General features: G+C 37.2%; 2 protein-coding genes across 5 annotated transcripts in view; one reads left to right on the forward strand and one right to left on the reverse strand.

Annotated features, from left to right (window-relative positions):
- The window catches only part of LOC126858766 (paired box protein Pax-6-like), an 86,647-nt gene that overhangs the window by 12,600 nt on the left and 54,496 nt on the right, over positions 1-19,551 (reverse strand). The window lies entirely within an intron of this gene.
- LOC126858788 (uncharacterized) lies at positions 8,195-10,641 on the forward strand. Its single transcript, XM_050609376.1, has 3 exons — positions 8,195-8,231; positions 8,402-8,857; positions 10,042-10,641. Exons 1-3 carry the CDS (start codon positions 8,226-8,228, stop codon positions 10,513-10,515), a joined length of 936 nt encoding a protein of 311 aa, XP_050465333.1. The 5' UTR covers positions 8,195-8,225; the 3' UTR covers positions 10,516-10,641.

Here is a 19,551-nt window from a genome sequence, read left to right on the forward strand (position 1 = left end):
TCCTTGTCATCATATAATATTATTAAATTTTAAATATTAATACATACTTATATATCGACTTATACATATATGTACATCATTTGGGAAATAATGATTGCAGCCACGATAGGAATGGGAAAGCGTCATGGGATTATAATGGACCCCATGGCGATATAAACTGCGATCGAAAATTAATGCGACATTCCAAGTTAAATTGAGCAGTACAGGTGATTTTCCTCCTTCGTTCAACTTACTCAACCGATGCTGAATGATTAACAATGTTTGAATAATTCGATATAGGAGCGTGACGATCTCCATCGCGTTGTGTAAAATTGTATTCAAAAGAGTTAATACATTCACTGGCTCGTCGATGACGCGCGGGGAACAACGGTGAACGAGTTCCGGTATATAGCGGCCGCTTTCCAGCCATGTTAAATGGCTGGAAAGAAACGAGGTGTCGACCCCGGGTTGGATTAAAGGCTAAGCGGTATAATATGGACCGTGCTCTGCTTGTGCCTGCTACAACGAAACTGTTAGTACGCGCCTAGAGATATAGATACCGGTAGCCAGGGAATGCGAAGGGGGGTTGCACGTATATTTTTTTTTTAACATTTCTCCACACAATGTTATTCAACTCTTTGATCGATATAATGTAATATAGCGATGGTATCACTTTAACGATATTAAATCTAATGCTATTTTCACGAATCAGTTGTATAAATGAGGATATTTTGTGCAAGATATTTATATATAATCAGAGAATTCTATCGCACTGATGATTCAAATTTATCAATTGATTGTAAAATAATATTTAATATATAATGTACTGCGGATGATATTTTATTATAAATTGCATATTGTGAAAAAATAAAGCCTTGCAATGATATAAAGCTCTTAATAAACTAACATCCTTAAAGAGATGTACATGTGTTACGACAGAATTATATGAGCCGGCCGACCTCTAAACTGTATCAAAGGGTTAAACACAACATCGAAGGCAGGTCTCACAATCTAAGGGGGTGATGTCGGACAAACGTTAAAGGGAGACAAGCGAAAGGTAGGAAGAAGTTCGAGAATCGATCAAGCGAGCGAACAGAGCCGGGAAAGACTAACAAGAGAGAAGAGAGAGAGAGAGAGAGAGAGAGGGGAAGGAGGAAGCGCGTAAAACCAGGCAAAGAGGAGAGCGCGGGCGATGCGGAAAGGAAAATATTGGAAACTCCATTAGCGGCGGTGCAACCAGCCATACACCGGAATACATAAGCAGCTCCTATAGAGAGAACGAGATGGAGGCGAATGAAGAGCGACGGATAGATAAAGGTCGGCTATGAGGATTATTGCGCGATTCATTTCTAACATTCTCCTAATTTCCAGCATTTACTATCATATGTATCTCTCCTTATCGACGTCTCTCTTCTTGTCATTTTTTTCTCGGTTTCGTTCCGTAGATCCTCCGTCAAATTTGTTGTGTCAAACGTTTTGATTCTCTGTATGTTCCATTTTTTTTTTTTCATTTGTTAGTGAGATAAATGCTTTTTTGTATAATTAAATGTTTAATTAAATATTCCTTTTATGTATGTACATTAAATTGTACATACATTTTATTAAAATAGGTATGCTACATTAAGTAGAGAATATTCCTATTTTATTATTTATTTAACTTTGTGACACTTTCTTTACAGAATGCTTTTTAAGTTTAATAAAAAACCAATTAAATATAAAATATGATATACATTCCAGATTCATCAGAAAATTTAGAATTTGTTTTTTTTTTTTTTTAAACTTTCGAAGCATCAACGCTTGCTGAATTATAAGCAATAACAAAAAAAACATTCCATGTTACGCTTTTCATCGAAAAGGAAGACAGATGCTAAATTAACCACGAGAATCTTCCTACGTGAAAAATATAAACGCGACTAAAGATTTCACAGATACGTCAAATCATGCGAAAAGATACTACAGATCTAGTCGTCTCGTCGCATATTTCTCGGAACTGTTACAGCGGGGCAAGCTAATTCTTTCTTAATTCTCTTTTGCTTTTTTTTTTCTCCTCAATTCGACGCGCGTCACGCGGAACAACGGTCGCCAGCCACTAAACGCCGTGAAATCGCTCGGCGATAACGCGGATCTCGCGGCGCGCGGAATTCACGTGATTACTTCCGGCCTCTTGAGCCGCGATATACTTTTGCAAGTTTCGCCTCGAGATTTCTCTCTACACCCTCCATCTACCTTCCGATCTCGCGCGCGCTCGCTCTCTTCCTCCTTCCACTCTTCCTCCTCCTCCTCCACCACCTTTTTCCGTTACGCGATGCGGTTAAGCTCCGTTTACGCGCGGCGCGCCGCACTTCCTCTCACCCGGATTTCCACGAGGCTTTTCTCCGCGAATCTCGGAACACTATGATTGATAGTTATTCGCAACTTCGTGCATTGATTTGCGAGAATTCTAATTAGATGAAAAGTAACACTTTTTTTAGAATTAATGGAAAATATTATTTACCCTTTAATATTTAGTAAAATATCAAATAATCATTGAACAATACATTGTAATATTATATATGTACTGTATATATATATATATATATATATATACATATATATATATACAGTAAGCAACACAGTATACTATATATAATGTAAGCAATTTTTCTTAGCTATATCAATTTGAAAATTTTTTTTGCGGTTGATAGATTGAATTATCTTAAAAGAATTTATCTCATTTACTCAAGTTACTTAAATCGCTTTCAATATATATGATATATAGATATTTATACCGATTTTATATAAAGTAAAGATTAATATTAAGATAATTTTTAAGCAGGTCTAAGAGAAAGAGATAGGGAGAGAGAAGAGAGGGAGAGAGAATTTTCAATTTAAAATTGTTACAAATAAATAAAATAAAAAAGAGAAAATATACTCTTTTGAAGGAAAATATATGTTCTACGTAAAGAGATTTCCACTTAGCACCGAAGCTTAACAGCGCACGTGCAGAACGCGTTCTTTTATCGACGACGTAACGGAAGTGCCATGACAGAGGGCGATTAAACGAGCGAAGGGTCGAAGTTCGAGGTGCGCTAATACGTCGAGCAAACTCAGACTTCTATGCACAGTTGGTTAAATCGGCAAACATTGACTGACTTTACGCATTTCATGTTAATTCGACGATGTCGAAGGTGTCTTCTTGTTATTGACAGTATCACAGATTCAGAAATCAATCGCAAGCGTGCGCTTATCAATTCAGGATTGAATGTTTTTTTAAATAATTATTGTTAACTCGATGTCGCATTTTTATTCTTACGAGATAAATCCGTGAATTTTAATGAAAGATACGATATGTAATTGGCTTACAAATATAGTTATATGTCAATTTGGAATTTAATGCAGCTAAAAAATATTTTAAAATAATTCAAATTTCGATTTTGTTACTTTTCAATCTCTTGTAATCTTGAAGTCTTTGCTGTAATAATTATAATGAGTATTGATTGTTCAATCCAACTCTTAATGAGCATAAAATACGCGTAAAACTATAATGCGTGAACGCAATTGTTTTCTCACGCTATCCGAAAATTTACGAGAAACGAGCAAAGTACATTTAATCCAGTTAACGAGCATTCAGAATTGAAGCTCATTGTCAATGGACGTGACCGCGAGCAATCTCGCGTCGATGCCACAAGTCGTATACGACGGGCGACCGGAATGTAAATCAAAAGCGGTTTCGAAACTCTTCCCCGATGACTGAATACGGCGCGATGGAAGGCCTTAATTCGTTTACGACTTGCAAAACGAGCCTTCTGGGAGCGCGCAACTGGTAGCCAAACAGTTTGCACGGCGTCACGCACCCCCGTGACACGTCCCAAGGGTGCTACTGACGAAGTAAAATCTCACAACGAGCGATGCTTTTGCGCTGTCGGATCTCGATGGTAGAGAAACTTCCAAACTTCAAAGAATTTAAATGACGTTTGATAATCTTTAGAAATTATTTTATATTATATTTATTGTTACTCTTCTTAAAAATTATGTAAACTTTTCAGAGAAATCGATATAATAATCGTAAGTTGTACAATGTATCTTTTTAGGATCCTAAACGATCTCTTAATCTCATCGCATGAATTAGAAAAGGATAGTAATAGAGATAAAGCAGATTAATAGATACTTTGTATCTATTTGAGTTACACAGATATTTTGTAAGTCATTGTGTATGTCGATGCAAACATCGTATTTGATTTACGTAATATCTTTTATAACAGTTTCATGTGTGTGAGAAATTTCGCTATGTTTATTCCTTTTTATAGAGATGAGAGTGAAACTTATGCACCGCAAGAGACTATAAAATTGATCTTTTTCGGGGATAATATTCTAATTTTTAGGAGGCCAATGTATCTTATCCACAAAATAAATTTTACAATTATCACTTTATGAAGAATATTTAATATTCATCGTAAAATGATAGATAAATATTTGATTATAAAAATATTTAACTGTATGCTTAATTAATATATTTGAATATTATTAGATATTATTATTATTAATATTATTATTATATTATAAGTAAAAAATTATGAATTTTTGATAATGGCAAAAACACCTATTATACTTGTTAGCTTATAAATTAGTAATATTTATTTTAAAATTTATTCACGTTTTATTTTCTATTTATTACGAGTATACTAATTAATATATTATAAATATAATAATAGTTATAATTTTATAATTCATATAATTTTATAATTTATATAATTATAATTTTATAAATCAGATCAAGAATAATTGGAGAAAAAATACTAATGAATGTTTGCTTTATATACGAAGGTTCGATATATCACATTGTATGCTTCTCTCTCTTTCTCTCTTGCCGCAACATCTCTTAAGATGTTACTGATTCAATTTAAATGTGGAGCAGTTCAGCACGCGCCTCCAACCCGATGATCTCTCCCTATCTTCTTGCGGGTGATCGATATAAAATTGCAGTGGAAACAAGGCGGCGCAAGCGGTGTTGTTTCGCGTTCCCCGGAGGGATCTGATTGCAAACGAATGCGGCGGGGTTACGATCTCTCCCTTCATAGACGATTAATCCAGTTTACTCGCAGACGTTACCTCGCCATGGGGTTCTTGTAAGCCGAGAATCCGCACAAACGTTCCTCCCGCGCTTAAATATATTCAATTACGAGACTCAAACCTATGCGCCTCGTCGTCTCTCAGTCCCTCTCTCTCTCTCTCTTTCTCTCTTCCTCTCTCTTACACTCTGTTGCTGTTTTCCACTTTCGTTCATTCGCGTGACTGAAGTCCCGACTTTCCATTTCCGTTTCAGATCCTTTTAAGGATACGGATTTATGCGCTGATGATCCCTCCGGTAAATTCTTCGGCGAGTTTACTTTACGAATAATACGAGATACTTCTTATCGAACCTTCTACGATTAAAGAGTGTCTATTGCACTCACTAGTTCAATATCAGTCGTGTAAAGAATTTTACTTTTGAACTTTTTAATAACAAAATAATATATGTATATATTATACATATACATATATAAAAAAAAAATACGTAGTGCGAATACTTTGTCTTAAAGCAAGAGTAACCCCATATGAATAAAGAAATGGAAATTTTAATGACGTACATAAACTTAATAGAATCGAATTTATAGGATATTTTTGTTTTGCTATAATGTCTATTAATTGTACTTTAATTAGAGTGTTTGATTTCTTCTAATAGACGCATCACAAAAAATTGTCCATTTTTCAGACAAGTGTGAAAGAGATAAACATAAAAAAGAGAATGTATCTTACAATATATATATATATTTTTATATTAAATAATATATAATATAGTTTTCGCTGTTAGAGAACTTTAATAAAGTATTGCCGAATATGGAAAGCAGAATCAAAGCTTTCGACAGTCTCGCGTGAAAAGTCGAGATGTCGCGATTCCACGATATTTCCCGATGTTTTCCACTGTCAGGCCGACATGCCACCAGGGCTAGATGATAGAGCAAGAATAGAAAACGTCGGATATAGCAAAAACTACGGGAAAGAGAAAGAGGAAGAGAGAGAAGAGAGAGAGAGAGAGAGAGAGAGAGAGAGAGAGAGAGAGAGAGAGAGAGAGAGAGAGAGAGAGATAGAGAGAGACAGATTGAGAGAGAAGAGGGTCACGATATAGGGGAGAGGGTGCAGAGCGAGAGAGGAAAAGAGAGTTAAGCCTGCAGGCTGCAGACAGAGGCACTAGAGTAGCGGCGAGCAGCAGCGGTAGCAGCAGCGGCGCAAAGCGAAAGCAGGAGGGAGACAGGCATCTCGCCCTTCTTTTGTCCCTGGGCTTCGGCCCGATATTGAAATGGAGTCGTTTGAGTGTGAATAATTTGCTTTGCCCGGGTCCACCCCTCCACCGCCGCCGTCGTCCCTCTCTCCTTTGCCGTTCTCGGCCCGACGCGACTACCACTGCCGTGATCGGCTCCCTCCCCCCTTTCGTGTACCCTCGCGGTCCCCCTCGCCCCCGTCAACCCCTGTGCAGTACCGGCGCGTTTATTTCGCGTCGCGTTGAAGAGAGCTTTGCGATTTTCCTAGTTGCGGATCGAGCTCTTTTTTCATCGTCTTCTACATCGGATCGAGTTCTTAGAGTATCGTGTTGATGGAGAGAACGATGGCTAGAATTCAGCTTGTTAGAATCCTATTTGCATAAGAACTATATTTTTCACAAATTAAATAATACTATAATTTCTAAAAAATAAATAAAAAAGGACAAGAGATACAATATTATTGAAAAAAAAGATTAACTTAATATTATTTTTAGAGATTTATTAATTCAGGAATAAAACTTACTTGTTTTGCTCGTACTTAATAAACATTTTAAACGTGATATAAGGTTGTAAAAATTACTGTATTATCCTGGACCACGCAATGATAATTCTTAAAACATGTTATCACAGTTTAATTTTGTCTGTCAAAAGTTTGATGTACAGTCTTGATTAGAAGTCTCTTTTCGTTCTTACGAACGATGTGAACGCCGATCGGTGAGCTCGTTCTATGCACGTATTTTTCGAGGTGAGAGAGAGAGAGAGAGAGAGAGAGAGAGAGAGAGAGAGAGAGAGACAAACAGAGAGGTATCATTATAAATTCTAAAGTATTGTCGCGATCGATCGATCGAGCGGCCCTGATGCATCGGGCGGTTCCATTCCTCATTTCTCGGATGCTGGTCAGATCGGGTACGCCGGTGAATTGATTAGCGCGAATCATCGTCACGCGCCGCGCCGGCGAAATCCATGCGTGAAATGGGCGACACGTACGACACGCATGCCACGCATGACGAGCCGCACGGTCGGAGTTAAAATTACATCGACGTAATCGTCGCATAACGCGGTCTTGCTCCGACCCATAAAATATGTTAACTAACCCGTGATCAATGGTCACGGATGATGAGTACGTCGATGATGGATTAGATGAGTCGAGGACGTTTTCCTTAAAATTTCAAGGATTATGCAAAATTGGAGCATTTCTATATGATGCTCGGTATTAACAGACGTATTTTGGTGAACGTACGATACGCTCATTGTAAATTGTAATGAGTCTAGCCGAACGAACAACATGTCTCAAAACATTATATTATTGATAACGTAATACGAATAATAATAAATCTCATCCTATAATTAATTATATTTTATTTTAATATTTTATTTTACTTTCGAAATGAGACTCGTGCTTTTTTTTGAGATAAAACATTTATCTAATGTTTTAAATTTTCTAGTAATATGATATTAAAAAAATTCAATAAATACATTATGAAAATACTTCATGAAATGACTTTTGTATACATTTTCACTGTAATATAACAAAAGTGGTTTAACAAACGCAAGCATACACGCGTCGAATCTTTTCTGCATTTAATCGTCGATAGGACGACAGAAGCTCGATTTGTACGATCGGAACAAATACACAATACGCGAAAAAGCACGAAAGATGCATTTTTCGAAGTCGTGGAAGACGAAGAAGTCGTTCGAGCATCGAAGAACGCCGCTTTTGTCGAAAAGGCGAAGGTGAACGCGCGCGAGCGACCGGATGATGAGCCAACAATAATCGAGGATTCATCAGTCTTTTAAGAGGCCAATGTCATTCGTCGACCAGTGAACGGGCGCCGCGCTACCCTGGGTCGCGTATCCTCCTTAGATATGCAGAACACGGGGCACGGGTGTATATAATCCACCAGCGGTGGGCATCGGAGTTCAGTCAGCTCGTCAACACAACCACAATCGTCAATCACCATCGCAAAGATGAAGGTAGTCATCGATTCGACTGTATCAGATATTTTATCCGATTGATAGAGAGAATCAGATTTTATAGCGAGGAAAATATTTGCGATTTATGTAAATCTTTTGGCAGATAATGTCTATTAATTCATTGCAATAGTATATATATTCAGCCGATTGATTTGATCCTTCGAAATTAGGTATTCGTCAGCATCGTCCTATTGGTCGCCGTGGTCCTCGCAGAGCCGCCGAGATACCGCCAGCAATATCAGCAACAGTACTACTTCGCCCGGCAGCAGGAGGAAGCCGCGCCTTATCCCGCTTCCGGCTGGAAGCCAGCGGGACCAAGCTTTAATCTTCCTCAAAGACAATCTCAACAGCAATACGGAGCGCCGGATGCGCCTCAGCAGCAATACGGAGCGCCAGACACGCCTCAGAAGAGATACGAAGCACCGAATGCACCTCGGCAACAATACGGAACGCCGGATGTGCCTCAAAAACAATACGGAGGACCAAGTGCGCCACAACAACAATACGGGGCGGCGACGGTTCCTCAGCGAGAATACGGAATACCGGAAGAATCCACGACGACTGAGGCGCCTAACACCACCGAACAGGACGAAATACCCACCGTTCGAGGCATTACTGAATCAGAGGTGAGTAAAGTATGAATATTATTTTGCGAGTGTCGATCGATCAAAGTATTATGAAACTCGAAATAATATAAAGAAAGTCGATTTCTAATTAAATACTTTTATTATAAAAAGATTTTTAAATTCATCAAAAAGATATCGAAAGAAAATGCATGATAGTCGATGTTCGCGATTTAGAATGTATTTTTATTATTAAATATGTATAAATAAGATTTCTAAAAAAATTTGCGGATTAATTAATCATAATTTTAATATTAATTAGATATTTTTAGGAGAAAATTGAAAGAGAAAATTTTGATGCTTTAATTTTGACGCCAAGTCGCAGATGCAAAACGTGCGCGTTTTCCGATTTTACATAACATAGATTTATCATTTCGGAAAGGGAACGCGCTGAAGCATTTCGCCGTTGACATGTGAGCCTACGTAAGAACGGAGACGGTTCCGCGGAATTTAAATCGCATCGACACGACGTTCCTCTCTTTTTCAATCTTCGACGCTCGCTCGTTCTCGTCGCTCGTTTCTCCCGCTTATCCTAACGACATTAGTATTCGAGGCGTCGTTTACTTTCGATCGCGAGTCTCAAGCACGTGTGTGCCCGTACCAAATTCGAGGACTGGCGTGACACAACCCATAATGCATTCATCCGTGATTCGAGGTCGTCTGCGAGTCTACGCTGCCTTCTGTTTGGCGCGATGTTGAGAAAAAAATCTGAGAAATCTGCATTTAACAAGAAATATTTGTCAATGGAATGCCTCCTTTTACTTTTAACGTGTTTACTTTAAAAATTTCCTCAGCCATAATTTATACTTTGACCTCGCAGCAAACCCTTCGTTGTCATTTATAAATTTTTTAACATACTTGACAGAGCAACAAATTTTAAAAAACCTTGCTAAAGAATCTGCAATTATAAATAATATATTGACAGTGCAAAAAATAGATTTCAATTTTTGCATATGCATTTCTTTCTGATTAAATATTCGCTTTCTCTTTCTCGGCTTCAATATTTCTATCGATATATTCTATCTATATATTTTCATAAACACATTAAAATACATTTTATATACTCTTTCCTCTCTTTTCTTTTAATTGGAGCATGTAAAGTATAATAATACGGTCAGCGGTGATGAGCGACTGGTATAATATAAAGGTAAACATCACGTAGAAATAAAATAAAATTATTCTCTCAGTCCGAGCCCGTGAATGCGGTAAACGAGCTTGAGGACGACGATGTGGACGAGAAGCAACCTCAGCAATCCGGAGAGTATTACGTGGCCCTTCCGGACGGTCGTCTCCAACGCGTGCAATACATCAGCCGCCAAAACGTCGAGGCCATGAAGTACTTCGCCAAGATCCGCGCCGAGAACGTGGAACCCCTTCGCGGACCGATCTACGCGTATGCGCCCTTGCAGAAGCTGCAGATCGTGCCGGCCGGCTTGCAAGTGTCCGTCGCCCCGATCGCCGCCGCGGCCGCACCTGCGGACGCCAGGCCGCAGAAACTCGAGATCGAGCCTGTGGCCGCGCAGGTGCAATACCAGTACGACAACCCCTCGAGCGTGGTGCCTCTGGCCAACCCTCTGAGCAATTCCTACACCACCTACACGGCAAACTATCAATCACCCGTAGCCAATAGCGAGTCCAGATACCTCCTCACCTTCCAGTGAATCGGAGATAACTTCATTAGGGTTTTAAAAGTCTTAAACGCGACATTACGACACCTTGTAAATTGCATTGTACATGTTGCTTAGATTGTTGAATGTACTAGCTATTAGTCTAAATTGACGATGTAATAAAGCTGATGCTAATGAAACTTTCTATTGTGTTTTTATGGCGCTTTTACTTCGTGATTGTAGAATTATTTTCTGCCTCAAGATTACGTTATACAATGGTCTATTTAAATATTGTCCTCCTTGACTTTTCATATATTTTTCACGGATGTAATGCTAGCGAATTGCCTTGAAAAAATTATAGAAAGTTATTATGATTTGAATGAGATTTAATAATCAATAACTGATAATACTACAAGAATCTTTATTTGCGAATTTGTTTTAACCGAGATTCGCTATTTTACAGCGAAATTAAAGGAAATTCTCCAGCATGAGATCGTGAGTGTAGATGTATTGATGCGAAAAAGAAGGAAAGAGAGAGAAAGAGAGAGAGAGAGAGAGAGAGAGAGTGAGAGAGATCCGTTGGCATGTAGACGTGCCTAACCGCAAAATTCCAGAAATTTAATATCTCGCTCGGCGCAACCGGCAACAGGGTTGGGCGTTTCATAAGTTCACTCCCGACACGGCCAATCCCCCGTCAGAATTCTCCCAAAATTCTACAGCGAGCGTTCCAACCCACACACATCCACATACACAAACACTTTTCCTCCCCTCTTTTCGCCGCACTCCGCTCTCATCTCTCCCTATTCTTTCCTCCTTGTTTCAACGAACGATGCGAATCTTGAATGTTCGTTGCCACTGGCCCATAACGTTTTGAAGGAAAACAAAAACCCCAACAGAATACTCACGCTATTATTTCGAGAGATACGTTTGGGTCGCGTCCGCGATTTGACTCGAAATAGAAGATTTAATGCTGCAATCTTGTAAATTCGCAACAATTTCCTTCTGTAGGTACGACATCTCTCACGCTCTCATGATGCATTCTATATTATTTATGCTAAATTGAGGGATTTTTAAAAATATATATAAAATAAAAAAAATCAAATTGATCGCAATATGAATTGCGTATAAATAATACGCCTTTTGGCTAGCAACTCTATTGAAGAAAAAAAAAATTGGTGCATAATATTTTAAAAATAATAAAAAAAATCGCAATTCTAATCTGCAGCTCCAACATTCGCCAAGATATTTCATATCAGGTATAATTATGCCTGCCAAGTTTTAGCGGAAACTTTTAATTAAGGTTCACCGGCAACAAACCGCTCTTAAGAAAGCTGGATCATCGTCGGAACAAAGGAATACCCTCCGGCAGCTTGGGGTAAATAGCCCGAAGAAGCACAAACATCCTCGCCAAGATTTAATCGATAGGCGCAATCGGCCGATTAATTAATCCGGTCAAGCGGTCAGGCCCAATTAAATCCCACTAGTCGGCCGAATCGTTCCCCTGCTTGGGAATGCAAATGAATATCTTGTTCTTAGACGAGTTTTTTCATCGGGAAGCGTTTGCTGGATCACCTCTCAGCTGAAAAGTAAGAGAAATTGCTTTTGGAAAACAAAATTTCTTCCACCTTCCCATTTGCCGCTCCTCGCTTCATCGCCATCCGTCGTTTTCTCGCTCCTCTACACCCCGTCGAGCACGGAAGCATCCCCGAGAGCCAACCAGCCGGTGCAACCCTCCTTTCCACGGGATATTAATTTTTCGGGAAGTTGTACCGCCGTGTGCCATTCCTTTTTTTCTGCAACCCCTCCTGGTTCTCTTTCTTTTCCTTCTTCTCGCCCGACAATTTGTCCTTTCTTGACGATTTAGGCTCAGGACGAGTATGCGCGAAATTTTCCTCGTTTTTAATTCTTAGCGAAGAAGATTTTAATGGAAGAATCTTTCGATTACATTGTCCCAATGATATTTTAGAAACAATTATTAACTTATGAAAAAAAAAAAAAATTCTTACTGAAGATGTTGAGATATCAGATAGATATTATATATAAAAGAATAGATCAAATAGATTCTTTTGCAATTTACATTTGGATTATTAATTTTTTTCACTACATTCAATTTTGTGATGTTCAATAATGCTCGCTTTTGTAAGAAAAAAATTCTAGATAATCCGGCCGAGTACAGTATCGAAATAAAAAGTCTGCTTCCATAATTTTTTCGCCACTCGATTACAACGTTAAATGAGCTTTCTATAAGCCTCATATCGACTAGATAATATTTCGCGATTTCTTTCAGTAATCTTGTTTCCATGTGCAATATGAAGCATGGATAGAGCAGAGAAGATTAACTTTCATAATCCGGCGATTGCATAATATGTATATCTCTATCGGGAGTTTTGCACATCGCTTGTATCTCACGTAAAGTATCATCAATTTCACTGTTACAATCATTTCAAAGGACGAGATCAAATAGATAATTATAATTTTTCAACATTTTTATGACAGCTATCAATTATATACCATCGAGAAAAAGGAAAACGCTATAATATCACATATTTATGCCATGATCCATTGGCATAAATAATATATATAGGTATGTGTACAATATTATAATATTTTTTTTTTTATAAAATACGTATAACTCTTTTTATAAAGTGTAAGAACATCCGTATGGGAGTAAATAAACATAAAATAAATTCAAACGTAAATCTAGACAATTTCTTTTTGATACGCGCTATTAATAAATTTATACGAGAACTTCTCAGTAAAAAAAAATCTCTATTCTACGTAACGACAACGTTCATAACAGAGGAGAAAAGAAAAATCAATTTCGGCGACCGGTCTCGACTGTGATCGGTGAGGAACAAAGGTTCCAGGAACGCGGCTGAATCGACTGTGAGAGACGATTATATTTTCAGAGCACCTGAGGAGAGAGTCGCGACGGAAAAAAATGGAGGAGAGAGGGACGTTAATAAAAATGAATTGGAGAAGGAACGAGAACAAAGAGGGAGAAACCGCGACGGAAGCGGGTAGGGTAGTTATAAGAAAAGACGCTGAGAATCACACGGCGATGACATCTGTTCCCGTAATGGTGGCGGACGCCGATCACACGTCTACGGGGGTAGCTTTCTCGCGGCTTGGAGAGGGATGGCGGCGACTCGCGTGTATTTTTGCATATGTGAGCGCGGACACACACCGCGTGGACCGCCCGCTTGTTTGTATACGGTGTGCCGGATTAAGAAAATAGCGGGAGGCTCCCGTGGCGTCGGTGGGAATGCGGCCAAGCCGGTGATGTCCTTCCTGAGGTTCTCAGGACTCGGGAGGGAAGAAATACGAGCGTTTCATGTGCATGGTCGATTCAAAATAGTTAGCTTGGATGGCGATAAAATATTTGCACACCATCATGTAGCATTTCAATGTAATAAAGTTTGGGAGTATTCTTTTATACATCAACAAAAATCTCGCTTCTATTTCTCTCTCTCTATCTTTCTCTCCTTCTTTCTTATGGTATAAGAAAAAAATTTAAAATTAATTAATTTAAAATTATGGTATAAGAAAAAAATTTGGAAATATTAATATTGAAGAAAATCTTGGTCGTTTTTTAAACGTTAAACGTTTTTCATGTGAATGCAACAACTTTTCTCTTGCCTCATTTTATATTTATTCTTAAACATTTCCCGCGCGCTTCGTCTATAGATTTACATCATCTTTCGCTCTTTAAGCTTCTCTCTTCACTCGAGGATTCTCCGCGCGACCCCACGCAGCGCGGAGGGTCGCAGAGACAACAATAAAAAATGGAAAAACAACGAAAGAGAAGAGGAGAGGAAAAATATTGCGTGGCTGTGCGTATGCATTCTATATCGCGAGTGCACTACCATTGACAGTGATTGGAGATCCCCCCCCGTCGACAAGCATGTCGAACTCTTTCCGGCTCTTTCGAAGTCGGCACCTGCTTTCGTTCGATCGCAACGACGACGTCGTCAACCTTTGTGAGTCTTCTTCCTTGTGTGTCAACGTATCCCTCGCAGTTTTCACGAGCTGCATATATCGCGTACGAATTCGTACATGTATGTGTGTGTGTGAATATGTGCGCGTAGCGATGGCGAATAAACGCATTGCGTCACAGGGCATGTCGATATTGAATCGGGAAGGGAGCACCGAAAACAATGAAGCACGCTATGACGAGAGAAGTCGCTCTTTGATTAATATTGCCGGATTAATAGAAACTCAGCGAAGGAGGGGGAATACGGTGTCTACGGTAATCATTGTTGTTGTGATAATATTTCATGCAGAGCAGATTACATAAATCAATTATTAGTTGAAAAATGTAAATATAAATTTATAAAATTTGCACACAAATTAATTTTATATTCATTCTATATTACTAATATTCGTAACTTTATACTTTATAATTTTATTCATTTATTTTATAGAATGACAAAAGTATTTTAGAATAAATTCTTTTTATAAAACGATGATGAAATTGTTATGACAAAATATATGAATTTAAAAAAGATCATTTTCTCTTTAAGAAATATTTTCCTTTCTAAAATAAAAAAAAAAGATCTTATGCTGTTTTGTATTGTCGAATGACAGTATTAGGTCGATCGTGAAATAAAATCATATGAAATTCTGCACGCACGAGGAGCATAATTCAATGGAGAAGTGCGCGCAATAAGCATGAATGCGCAATGCTAAAACATTATGCAACATTATGGGTGATTGATCGGCGAGCTACAATCTTGCGAAACTCATTGTTCGTTGATTATGTACGACCATACGTCAACGTATTTTTCTCTCTTATTTTCATAATTTTATATTTATTAAATATTGTTTTAATCACATACTTGAATCGATTCTCTTTTTTTCTCCTTTTTCTCCCTTCACTAAAAATATTGAAAGTTATTATTATTATCGCGATAAGATAAGGCAAGATTTGTTTGCTTAATTTAATCCCATTAATCTGATTCAACTCAGCAACTTGATAACAATTATAATAAAATGCTTTTTTTTGTTTAAATAAAATTTTATAATAACCCAATTTCTATTATTATATTATTGTATAGAAATTCTCTATTTATATGTTGCTATTTTCAAATTTTTTAATTTTTTGTTAAAATATCACATAAATTGAATAATCTGACAGCATTCCGTCAACAGATTTTCACAAATACAATCTCGATATATTTAAAAAAATATATTTTTAATGCTATTCTTTATTTCATCGCTCGATAAATCCAACGGTCATATCAAATTTCGATAGATTGCGAGGAACGCGATAAAACTGTCAAACGAATCTCTCGAGGGACTTGTAGACAAATTTCGTAGACGCGTTTACCGTAGCTTGAATTCTTATAGGAGTGTCTGTCTTGGAAAGCGGGAACGTGGCGGTTTGGTGCAAAACCTATGATATTTTTCATGTTCTTCCATCCGTGCGTCTCCAAAAACGCGGAGTTCAGACTCAGTTCCCTTTTTGTACAATAGTATATATAATAAAATAAAAAATATATAATTGGTAAGATTCATACAAAATCCTATCCAGTTTTATATCTGCTTTATGATATATAAAAAAAAACAGAATCAAAATTTCATCTGTAAAATTCAATAAAACCTGCGATTCAATCTATTTTCATTGCAGCAACTATATGTCAAATATGAATAGATATAATCCAGTCATATAAAATTAAAATAACATGATTTTTAACAGCATTGTTGCTTCTTTTATTTCCCTATGATATTATTTTTAGAATCAACAATGGAATTATGCGATCTTGCTTTGGCAAGTTTTAGATCGTAAAAGAAATCTTACATACACATACTTCGCGCGTATCACGACATTATTCATACACTCGTCACGTACGTGAGTTCAACTCATCCCCCAGCCTTTTCCTCATCCCTCGCAGACACACGGACGGAGCGAGTAAGGTATTCGTTCGTGTGAACGTTGCCTAAAAGAGCGTCGGTCGACGTGTCACAACGGGGGGTGGGTTCTCACTGTGTGTACTGTGTATATCGATTGGCATTACGAGGCAGATCAGTCAACCCTACCCGTGTGTCTCGTCGAGGGGTCGAAGGAAATAGCGTGTGAGGAGAAAGAGATCCTGCTGCCCCGTCGTCCGCCCCCTCTTCGCGGCTGCTGAGACACTTTGTCACCCTCTCAGGCGTCACCCCCCCTCTCCCCACCCTCCCCCGGACCCCACCCCTTTCTCGCTCTCGACGGATTGTGTCGGATGTTGAGGCCTACGAAGTCGAAGCGACACGTGGGGGAGAAAAACGCATCCGCAATTAGCGCCTCTTTATTCAGTCTCTTACGACTCATTGGAAATCTATAAAAAAAAAAGAGGTGCGTCGACGTAAGCGTGGCGACACCTTAGGGTTAAAATCGATAGATCGAGTACCACTATCGCCCTTATCGTTCTTATTCCACTTTGTCATTCTCTCACGCGTTACTACCCTCCCGATAGACGACGGTGAGTTGACGGATGCTCGCAAGGTTGAGCGGAGTCAAAGAAGGAAGGGAGAGAGGAAGTAAGAGGGAACTTACCCCGTTAACCCTCCGTTAACCTTCCGTTAAAGAATACGCCGGTAAATGATGGAATATAAAGATACAAGGGAGGAACAAGCATAAAGTTCCAATCGCACAATCAATCACTGGCATAAAAAATATTATTGTACAATATTTTTTATTAGCATTATTGTTATTATGCAGTTTAAAGTGTGCGTCAAACTTCTGTATCTTTTATAAGACTGTGTACTTGTATTGTATTTTCTAGATTATCGATTCTTCCCAAAGTTTCAATTTTATTTAATACTAAGAAAAAAAAAAATCGAAATTTGGTTTTACTAATGTATTTATCTCTCTATCTCTCATTATCATACATCTTACTTAGATTTTATTACATGCATTTTAGTTATTTACTAGAATACGCGCGTAGCACGCGTTTATAGTATTCTAGTAAATAACTAAAATGCATATAATAAAATCTAAGTATTATATTATTTTATGTATATATAATTACTTACATATTAATTCTAGTTTTCAATTTTTTCAAAATAAATTAAATAAAAATTACCCACCCACTTAATATTTAAACTCAAATGTGTCGCGCAGTTATGACAAGCTTTTATTGATATAAAGTAATGTTCATCGTCGAGATAACTAATCAGCATCACGAAAAAGAGATGAGTAACAATTGCCAGTATCGATTTAATATACTTTTTTAAAAGTAAATATCTGAATGAGAGTTGCACAGCACATTATTAGAATATTATACGCGTGTGTGTATGTGTGTATTATATAAAATATTACAAAATTTAGTTTTTATAAATAATAATAGATAAATATAATAAAAAAATCGCCATACCTTTTGCAATATTAGTTTGAGTTAAAAGTTTCTTTTATATCGTGATGTGCTACCCAGATCGTTAAACGTGATCGTGACAAGGATCAGAAAATAATTTGATATAATTAATAATTAATAATTAATAATTATTAATTAATAATTTAATATAATTAATAATTAATTCTTTCTTTATCTATTTATCTATTTATCTATCTATCTATCTATTTCCTTCCTCTCTCTCCCTTCCTCTCCCCCTCTGTCTCTTTCTCTCTAAATAATAGTTATTTCTTTAAAAATATTTAAAATTGAATATATTTTGTCCGATGCTTTATCGTTCGATTTTTAAATAATTTAAACATAATTTGCGCAATAAAATAGTGAAAATGCAAATCCGAATAATTAATGATACGTTCCCCGATATATTAATCGTTGATTTAATAATTGATCTATAATTTAAAATTCTTGAATAATTCCGTTTGTATATACGTCACAACATAGAAAATATTTCGGCAGCGAATTAACAATAACATGATATTCGGCTTTGGCGACGTAAACATTCGCTGTTGTTTACATTTTAATGGCTTTGTTATTATTCATACGGTGACACTTGAATAGTATTGTAATAGTGGGAGAAACATTCCTTTAAATTCCTTTCCCACTTATCATTCGCACGGCGACACTTGAACAGTGATATAGTTAGTTCGATACGCTCCGTCAAATTCTTTTTCTAAACGCGATCGCGACAAGGATCGGGTCATAATTTGATATAATTAATTCTCTCTCCCTCTACTTCTCTCCTTCCCTCCCTCCCCCTCCCCTCGTCCCTCTCTGTCTTTCTCTAACTAACAATTATTTCTTTAAAAATATTTACAATTAAATATATTTTATCCAATGCTTTATCGTTCGATTTTTTGACGGTTTAAATACGATTCGGATCGCGCAATAAAATTATTGAATCACAGGTCCGAGTAATTAACAATAAACTCTGTGATAATTGTTAATTTAATGATTGATTTATAATTTAAAATACTTGTATAATTTAATATTCCGTTTGTATATACGTCATTGTACGGAAAGTATTTCGGCAAACGAATTATCAACAACATGATATACGGCCTTGACGATGTAAATATTAGCGCGCTATTATTAACGTGTTATGGCTTATGGCTTTATTATTCTCACGACGACACTCGAACAGTAAGGAAGTAGAACGCGAGACACTCCATCAAACTTATTTCAATGCGATCGCGACAAGTATCGGGAAATAATTTGATATGATAAGTTTGATATGATAATAATTTGATATGATAATATTTTTTAATAAAAGTGCGGGAGTGTCGTTTAAAGTATCGCGCGTGTGAATCAACCTGAGAGGAGGAGGAGGCCTAGGAGAGGCATCCTGCATCGGCGGAGCAACCCTAGAGTGAGTATTTATTATTTGTATATCGGTTGTTGAAAATTGCGTACGCATATTAATTCGGTCTTTTTATTTGAATAAATTAAACAAGAGAAAAATAAAATGAAAGACTTTTACATAAATCCTAAAAAAGTTTCTAAAAAAGTGGAAAAAGTCTTTTTATAATTTTTAAAATTGTTCCATTTTTATATAAAGCTTCTTATGCATCCGATATAAAATATTCTGCATAGAATATTAATTATATTTTGGACGCTGCCATAATTTGGATATTATATTTGTATGTTACAGACGACGTAGCCTCAAGACCAACAACTCCGCTGTTGCGCATCAGTGCCGGTG

The sequence above is a fragment of the Cataglyphis hispanica genome, chromosome 2, assembly GCF_021464435.1.
Source record: "Cataglyphis hispanica isolate Lineage 1 chromosome 2, ULB_Chis1_1.0, whole genome shotgun sequence".
Lineage (NCBI taxonomy): Eukaryota > Metazoa > Arthropoda > Insecta > Hymenoptera > Formicidae > Cataglyphis > Cataglyphis hispanica.

Excerpts from the sequence above, each read along its gene's own strand:
- LOC126858788 (XM_050609376.1), top strand. Across the intron at positions 8,858-10,041 it reads GAGGCATTACTGAATCAGAG|TCCGAGCCCGTGAATGCGGT; the intron begins GTGAGTAAAGTA and ends TTATTCTCTCAG.